Source organism: Lottia gigantea (genome assembly GCF_000327385.1).
Source record: "Lottia gigantea unplaced genomic scaffold LOTGIsca_58, whole genome shotgun sequence".
Lineage (NCBI taxonomy): Eukaryota > Metazoa > Mollusca > Gastropoda > Lottiidae > Lottia > Lottia gigantea.
The window spans coordinates 1,141,926-1,151,912 of NW_008709979.1; the positions used below are offsets into that span (position 1 = coordinate 1,141,926).

General features: G+C 32.7%; 1 protein-coding gene across 1 annotated transcript; it reads right to left on the bottom strand.

Annotated features, from left to right (window-relative positions):
• Positions 1 to 2,849: 2,849 nt before the first annotated feature.
• LOTGIDRAFT_166452 (hypothetical protein) lies at positions 2,850 to 9,454 on the bottom strand (the record flags this gene model as incomplete). The annotated part of the gene is made up of 7 exons (XM_009063517.1): positions 2,850 to 3,091; positions 4,324 to 4,426; positions 5,145 to 5,321; positions 5,595 to 5,783; positions 6,204 to 6,445; positions 7,743 to 7,877; positions 9,343 to 9,454. 7 exons carry the CDS (start codon positions 9,452 to 9,454, stop codon positions 2,850 to 2,852), a joined length of 1,200 nt encoding a protein of 399 aa, XP_009061765.1.
• Between the last annotated feature and the right edge of the window lie 533 nt (positions 9,455 to 9,987).

The window sequence follows — 9,987 nt, forward strand, 5'->3', positions numbered from 1 at the left end:
TTCCATCTTGACCCAGTCAGGAACCTCAACATCGTTACAGGGAGTGCAATGTCCGTCTGCCCAGTGGTATACATCATCCTTAAACTCATCCTGGGAGGATTTCTTGTTGTTGTTATTATCGTCTTTGTTGTTGTTGTTTTGGTTAGCATCAAAGTCTGAAAATTATAGTAAAATGTACTGTATGCGCTACATAATTTACAGGGATGATTTTGAAATATTTTTTTTTTAGTTTATAAATTCTTCTGCTTCCTTTTTTTTTAACATTTTCGTTAAATATTTTTGCTTTAAGTAGGTATTGGCTGTCATTTGTATTGGGGAGTTCGGCAAATTTATACATACCATTGCAAGTGGACAGTTGCTCTCTATATTGGTAGGTTCATAAAAAGTCCAGTACAATCTCATCCACTTTATGTTTTATAACTTGTAATTTGAAATATAGACAAAGGAACATTAAGCTTTATGCTAAAATTTCAGATTTTCACTTCCACGGGCAACGTTAATTTAATAAAATAAGAATGTTTAAAAAGGATCATGTGATTTACTTACATGATAGCCATGATGTTTAACCAACTAATAAAATTATTCGAGCAAAATAGTTCAGAAAAGTGATAAAACGCTGCTTTCGTCTTGAAAAATCCAAAAGCTAATGACTTTTAGACTATTTTGACGTTATGTGGGCAGAAAACAATGGAGTTCCCCCAGAAACATGCCCCACCCCTTCGTCCCTATCTCTTGCCTTTTAAAACACAACATCTCTATCAAATGAAATTAAAAATGTGCTATCTATGTCCTGGAGATTTTTTTATTTGCGAATACTCGAATTACAAATTCTGCGCAAATAATAATTCTTCACAAAATTGGGATTGAGAACAATCATAGCACGTTGTACGCATTTGCAATTTATTTTGAGCTTTGACAAAAATTAAATCTCAGAACATTGTTCTTAGCATGATCCTTTGTCATATGAAACAAACAATCGTTTTGTGGCAAATTGTATTTTTTTTTATGACGATGTTTGCAGTAATCTAGCCCAATGTTAGAGTGGACAGTTTAGCAATATTGCTCTTATTGGTTTCGAGACTACCATAAATCTTTTGGGTAATGTTTTTGTGGAGCAGCTCCGAGAAAATACAGCATTATAGTTTATTGTTACAAATTCTTTAGTGAAAAAACAAACGACAGTATGGCAGCGTTCTCGAATTTAAGCCAAATATGTCCAACACTACTGGTGCGAATGTCTTGTAAAGTTTCTTTAGTCTCCTTTTTTCAATCTAGAATATCATCAGCTTTAAAGAAAGAATTCTTAGTCTTAAAACTTTCCTGTTTTTGTTTTTGTTATCAAGCACATGATATGTTAATGCTGTTTATTACAAGCAAAATAATAATACTTACAGAATAGTCATCTCTTTTCGTTAGGAATATTTTGAAATTGCTAAAATTGCAGTAACTTGTCTCGTAACTTGCGGCGTGATTTTGTCTTGAAAAGTGAAATCTTCGAGTGTGGCGTTAGTGGCGGCACCAGTTCCGCCTTGTACAGTAAGGTACTGTTAAAGTATCAAGATACTCAAGGACAGTGAGATAGAAAACATTTCGTAAATCTAAGAAGATTGAAAGTTGATTTATTAGTTTTTAAAATGTTATGTTATATAAGGCTATATTCTTCCGGTAAAAAGACATAAAAATGGCGAACAATCCTTTGTCAATTTTATTGAATCATGAACGCAATTCACACCATGTTGACACTTTATGTTTAGGTACTTAACTTGTCAACAGCTTCTCCTGATGATCATAACCACGACATGATCTAAATTAATCATTTTAATTATCATTCAGACTCGTTGAAAATTGTGTTTCAGACATGATATGAGATATCAAGATTTATTTCAGATGTAGAAAGTATAACGACTCCAGTAACAGTCGTTTAACTTTCTTTGCTTCAATTTCATTTCAATTACAAATATTAACTTCGAAATATACACCAATGCAATAAATCGTTTTATCTTCGTGAGAATAACATGTATATGAAATAAAATGATAACAATAACAATTACACTAGTAATTCAGTGTTTGGTTACCCAATAGTAGTGCTTTTAAACATGTAACATTTTAACCCGTTAAAGATGCATGGACTCGTTTGCAAAGTCTTCGAATAAAATCGCTTTTAAAAAAAAACATGAGTATTTTCCTCAAAAAATCAATTGAGTCTAGTTCAAAAAGTCTTTGAATTCTGATTTTAAACGCTAGCTTTGTGACATATCCGTGGATTACTTCCGGTACATGCATATTTATAAATTTATATTTATGATGTATTATATTTATATAATGCGCGATGCATTGTGGGATTGTAGGGAAGATTTCGCTCTTCGGAAACGAGAGAGGTTTTGGAAATGAGTGAGACACCTGCAAATATTGAAACATTTAAGAGTTTCAACCTTGTCTTAACTATGAAATCGTGTTATAAATTGTTAATAACATCAAAAACGTCGTTTTTTGACTTCTCCATGTAGCTGTACTTGACGATCACGTTGACCTTGAATTACTTCGCCTTGACATAGATAGTCATAGTCTCTAAAATGCAAAACGTCACGCACCTCCGGGTTATTTAAATCTAAAGCTCCTCACATACAAATATCACGTAAATCAGATGTAGATTAATGTTGGATTGAATTATCAGGTTCAGTGTTATTTCAACTCTTTTAGGCAATAATTGATGACCGATGAAAGAAAAATCACCCATACATTACAACATCCACACAAAAGAGGTTTTAGCAGACATAACTCGATTAGTTTTGAAATACAACTGTAAGACCAAAATATTTGCCAATAATCACAATAAAAAGACACTGTGATCAAGCATGAGAATCACCAACAACTTCACAACTTGTGTCGGTTTTACTAGTCACTGAAAGTTCGGCCTTTTCTATTAGCTGTTTTCGTCGTATACTTGGACTCTGTCGTAGTTTTAGAATATAATGTTTTTCTCTTCTTACATCACGTAATTCGTCGTAGTATTTATATTTCGGTCTGAATTTACAAATATTGTCTTTATCTGATAAAATTCCATTTTCGTGGTTTGTGTGACATTGATGCTCTGAAACATAGAAAAGTTTTTATTATTTTACAATTTCAACTTGTCTAAAATGTAGATCCAGATGTTTCACCATCTATCCATTGTTATGCAAAACATGCATGTTATCAAAAATTGTCCACTGCATGTGATGAATGCTTGGATACATGAAAGTAATAATAAAAAAAATAATAATAATATAATAATAATTACTTTATTAGGGTAAGAAATTAGGCTAAAAAAAAGCCTTTCTTGCATTTCACCAACTTTCTATACATGCAAACAAATTTAATCAACAACAAATACACAAGCAATATAAAATTAATGACAAAAGAAACATACAATATTACTTGTTGCATAGATAGAAGCTTCTAACAAATTGTCTGTTATCGTCAGCTTAATTTTTCAAATGATTTCCTAATAAAAATAGGTGCACGGAAATTTGGTCACCGGAAATATGGTCAAACTAATATGGGCACAAGGTATTATGGTCACAAGATTTTTGGTCATAGCAATAAGGGCATTTGTAATTTGGTCCCATTTACATTTGCCCCCGTTAAAAAAGGTACTGGTATATATCCCTTGTGTTTGGCGACCCAGCACATAAGAGTAGTTCCAGGAATGCTCAGTGTCTTGACCTTGTGCCCTCATTAATGTGGCCAAAATAACGTTTGCCCGTATTACTGTGACCAAAATACCACGTGCTCGTATAGCTGGGACCATGTTTCCGGTGACCAAATTTCCTGTGACCCACGTACCTTCATCCTAAAAATAAGTGATGGGCTGCCATTGACTTATTATCAAATGACTTACCACATAAGGTAATAAATATGTAGGGGAGGGGTTATATAGGTGAAAGCCTGTTCCCCAATCCTTTTCTTATTTATATGAATAAAATATTGTGCAAAAAATAAATAAATATGCATGGATCTGTTTCGTTTTGATATACTGCATAAACTCAAGTTTCATAGCAATTCTTTTTTTATATTCTATTCAAATAACTGCATAATACGGTAGTTTAGTTTCTTTGATGTCAATATGAGTGCCCTCTTAAGAACATTTACACTTATATAAAGAAAGTGTGTCGTTTTAAGTATTTACGCACTCACTGTAGGGTGCTAAACATAAAAGAAAATAATTCAAATAGATGCAAAGGAGAACATGTAATTTGTAAATGTCAGTAAAAGACTGTTATATTGTCATACAGATAAAACGTATGCACACAAATATTGATTAGCATTTAAAATAACAGTCACCTTGATAGCTCCATTTCACAGGTATAACTCCCTTTTCTGGTATTGTAGTAATAGTAACTGGAACAGCAGCATATAAAATAGCATCAGGGAAATGAGCTTCCAACTGAAATGAAATGACAGTATGTTTTCTGAGCAATATATTTCTATATCAATATGATGTATTCATCGTTTTATTTTGTATGTTTTTCACCAAAAGTTAATATCAAACAACTTCAAATAGCAAGAACGATTTAGGAGGATATCAATTTATCTTGACGATACATTCATTGGTTTAATTGATTGGGTTCTCATCAAAAATTAGTATTTTAGCACATTAAATATTTAAATAGTTCCAGGTAACTAGAGTTTAAGAGAAACAAAGCATCTTTGTCTTCAACTTCGTCATTCGTCATAGCATGAGCAATTATAGGAGAATATAAATATATCTTGAAGATGTACTAATAGAATCATTCCTGGCTTTTCATCAAAAGTTAGTATTTAAGCACATCAAACACTTCAGGTATGGATGCAGTTAAAGGGACATATGCGCCATTATGAGGGTTTAATTAGTGAATATTTGTAAATAGAAATACTACATCGCAAAAATATCTCAAACTAGAAAATGTCTTTTTTTTATATATGGCAGTGTCTCAAGAAAAGGCGAGTCATCTTTTTAACTTTCATAATCCTGGACACACGTGGATTTGAATGTCGCTTTAACTCTGTTTTAATCTAATCTCGTGTAGGAAAATTTATTATTTTATTTATTTCATGGTTTAACCCAGACAGGCGACCAAACCAAGAAAAAAACATTTATAGGCTATGCAGTAGTTCATACTTACCGCTACACAATATCTAACATCAATAACTCGACATTTTGACAATCTAGAAGGACAAGTCGGTGGTATATGTATAGAGAAATCTTTCCAATGACGACGTTGACCAGGTCTCATTGCATCTGTCAATTCTACCTCCTCTAAAACTACTGCTGCAGTATATGTATCCCCGTATGTTAACAACTGCAATGAATATATTTGACTAATTTAGACTAACAAAAACAAAATATATTCATTGTAAAAATTGTGATGATACATTAATTGTAGAGCGATGAAGAAATATCAAAACACCGGCTGAAATAGGTCAGTTGATTGAAGATCGCACAGTCTGAAACTCTGAGTAACAACATTTTTTAATTCTGTTTCAATTTCTAATAACAACAACCCAACCCCCCCCCCCCCTCCTCCGCCATATCCATAGTAGAAAAGATATGGTATTAGATTAGCACCATATACCTGTTTCAGTTGAATATCACAGTGGCCGGATTTTCTCATTGACATGTTGTGAAGTTGTACATCTATATGAATGGTTTCCCCTGGCACATAGGCACGTTTTATAACAGATAAGGAACAGGTAACTCTACCAGGACGACAACAGACTGAACTAAAAGATCTTTCAGCATGGTCTTCTAGGGCATGTCTAGGCTGAAAACGAAACAGATAACCCATACCAAGGATAACGTATGCTTTTACGGTGATCAAAGATTACTGAATCAGAGAAGAATAGACGTTTGACAAGACGAAAAGTGGTTGTCACAGCAGATACTTTAGAGCTGTTCAAAATCCTAAAGTCCTCGCCTGCTTCGAGAGTATAACCTAAAGACATGAATGGAAATGAACATACGGTCAATGTACATAGTTTCATACTTAAAAAATGTTCTAAATATTGAAAATTTTTTTTAAAGTAATCCTCCAGCGACAATTAGAGGTATAGATCGTATCACATAAAGGAACATATTTTAAACGTACATGTATACTTTTTAGTAAATGGTACAAATTTTAACAATTTACAATTGTGTTCTGTATTGTTTTATAAATGAAGAACAGAGAAAGGTAAAGACATACCGATGGGGTTCGTTTTTCGGCATCTCGTTTGGTATCTAACTCGCGAAGAACAGTAAAATGTTTTTGAGTTGTTAAATTATCACCAGATGTTCTGAGAACGATACCCAACACAGTATATCTGACACTGGCTTCGGGACCTTCAAATGAACAGGGTATACTTTCTGGTAGTTTATACTGGAATGGAAATAAATGGCGCCCTCTTTTTAGCACTTCTCGACTCACCCAACCACCTTCATCTGTAACTGAAAAAAAATAATTTGAACAAATTGGGAAGAAGTTTCAAATTTTATATAAAACCTTGCTTATCAAAATCACTGATGATTGTTTCACTGATGGTTGTTTATAACCCACTTTGATTTATCAAGGTCTTGCAAGTTATTCTCGTAAAACGAAATTCGTGAAAAAGGGCGGCGAGAGAGTATGATGCTCTTAAAATCACCCAGGGTTTACGTTTACGTCAATAATTTTGCCTGAAGCACTTAAAGAAATAATTCTTCACTTTGACAGTCACAACATTATGCAGAATTGTATAATATCATCATTTTAATATTTTTGTTTTTAGGAGTGATAAAAAAATCCCTGTTAATCCTCTCAAATGTAATTAAGAATAGCAATAATTGCTTATGTCCGTTTACTATTGATTTATAAATTAATTACAATACTTTGACATTTGTATTTAATAAACCATGACCCCGGTTAAATATAATATCCAATATAAATCCATCTTATTATTATACATACGAGTACAATAGAATCACCAAAGTAACTAGTACAAAAGCAATTCATTTTATAATTCCTATTTATTTCCTTTCACTAGCATAATTTCTCTGGAGAATTGACATGTATTAACTCCTTAATATGTTATTTTTCGTTTGACAGTTATAACAAAATATTTTAGTACATGTAAATTCATGTTGATCCTTTACTTAAGTAAGGTAAAGTAAAGTAAAAGTTCTACTTTTGAAAAAAGTCATATAAAGATATGATTTAGAATTTTTAGCTTTAATCTGTTCAAAAACATCTCTTAACCATTCCAACTTACTATTATGAATTTTCTGGAATTATTGTGTAAAAACTAAAACAATTCCTTAAATAAACATCGCAAATAGAGAAAATCAAGAAATCAAGATCAAAACTATGGTCCATGTCGTGTCCAATTCTGACTAATTTTAGAGAAGCAAAGGCATTAACTCTCAACCGTTGATGAACGTGGTCAGACGAACGAACCAAACAAAGATGACGACAATGCATTTCCACATTATTATCTGGGCGTACAGAAAGTAAATGAAATGTGCAAACAGGTTTGACAGCAAGTTTAGTCACAAATCACAGATTTGAAACCAGACACAGATAAAAGATACAATAGAAACGTATTTAAACAAAACCATTATGTAAATTACAACACATGGCTGAAAAGCTAAAAATATTCAACAGCTTTTGAAGATGGATGGTGCTGTCTTATGCTGAAGTTGAAAAATATTTCTGACAGTATCTAACAAATACTAACATGCTTGTAAAAAAGATTATCATAAGGCCTACCTGTTCCCCATAAACAGAATCTGTCATCAAAATAAATTTCCTCTTTTTCGTGCTCTACCTCAGTTCTTCTTAACCCTTCATGAGCATGTTCTCTCCATTTAGCTCTAGCATTACCCTTAAACCTTAGTTCAACACCTGCAAATTTAAAAAAAATAGATGTTATTTTCACAATGTATATCTTTCAATAACAATAACGTATGTCGATATAAAATAAAATATTTATCACAATTCTGTTTCTGACATTTATTCTATATTTAAAGTATTGATTTAAGACGCATAATTATTAGATTTGTTGTTGAATGGGAAGAAATCTAAAATGGTTTAACGAGCAGAAACCTAGCACTCTCATACAAGACATGCAGTCAAATCTAAATTTTTGTGAAAATATTCATATTCTAAGTATTAAATCGTTCATAATTGTAATATCTTTTACAGTCTTGCTGAAATAAACGTTTCGATATATTACCGTTATATAGTGGACAATATTAGGGATAGATTCATACTCTCTTATAACTTGTCAGACCTATCCATGAATTTTTCATGTAGTTCATCTTACAAACTATTATATGAAATAAATATACTATTACAAAAGTTATAAGTTCAATAAAACATTTTGAAACGAGTTTCAGAATGCGTTCCACCTATGCTTAAAAATAAAGATGGTGTGGACAGAATTCAAATGGCAGAGGAAGAAATAGAAGGACAATTTTGAATGTAACATATCCGGTTCCATACAGCTCGATTGATGCCAGAACTAACCCATCGTGCTTGAAAAGACACACTTTTAAGTCTTGAGGATAAATTTCATTAATAAGAAAAGACTGATTATATATCACGTAGGGCTACTATGGACAATTTAGTGGTAGCGAGGCTATTCGAGATTGAGCAATTGATAAACAATGAAAGCGGAAGCATCGGTCTACTGAGCACTACCAGTTAGTGAAAGAAAGTTCGTTTAATGCTTTTATCTGGCATCCTGACTCACTTATGGTTCTTAAAATCCGTCTGTAATTTGAAAACTGTAGTCAGAATAAAATGGTTATCTAAACAGAATATCTTTAACGTTTCCTTTTAATCTGGATATAGACGAATAATGGTGAATCAAATCGGACTTTAATTGACAGTTGTGGATGCACTCGCTGCTAATATTAACTAAGACTATGTTACTCATTTTAGATGCGAGATTTGGAATTGTGAATGGAAAATTGCTACTGAGACTATTTCACCCTAAGTATCTGCTATTGTTATTTATTTCATCGTCCTAGTCTCTATAATTGTATCATTTCTATAGGCTACACCAGTTTATGTTAATTGATTCCGGGTACCAGACAAGATATTGGATCGTGAATTAACGCGAACCTAATTCTCTACTGAATTCACGTTTTCTTTAGTAAATATATTCCATGTGAACCTCGACTCAAACAGGATTCCCGTGCTAATAATAGTGGAATTTCAATCGATATTGATATCATTTATAGTAAATACTTCCACTGGCTTTTCAATAAATATAACCATTTGCCAATTAAAAAAAAGAATTGACTACAGTGTGAACGAGGTCAAGTAACAGTCGCATGGAATTGACCAAGTACCACATCCTCACCTGATATTGTTACCGGATTCTGTAAATGTACTACCAGAGCACCACGAATCCTTTCTCCTGAACGAAACACTAGTTCTTGGTGTTCAAGGTTTAATTCGATACTGGACGCCATGCTAGACACTCTTGACGATTGGGAAGCCCTGGTTGACGTCCACTGTGTATCAATTCTTACATGGCGTCCACATTTCTCTCCCACATCCTATTCATTCTCATATGTTAAATACACAACAAAATATAAAAATTGTCACCATTCTGTTTCCATGACAACTGCAAGAGACAAGTGTAATGAAAATCCCCTATTTGAAATGGAATCAATGCCAATATGTATAATTTTCCAGTGCCTTCCCTGATGGAAAGACAGCGCGTGCTAATATCTTGTGTCGTCTGGTTTTTCTGCTTCACAATTCTCGTGAAACGGATCGATACATACTGACAGAGTTATTCTAAAATGAAATAATGGTTATCATCTCAATATTGTCTATTAGCCAGAATTGAGTTGTTAATATTGATGAGAATATTATTTTACTTTGTTCTAACGTTCTGAGTTTTTGCACTGTGTTTCTTGCTCGTCATTAAAATGTAATTATCTCCATATTAACATACAGTATTAATTAGCTTATCTTTTGATACTATTATGTTGTAATT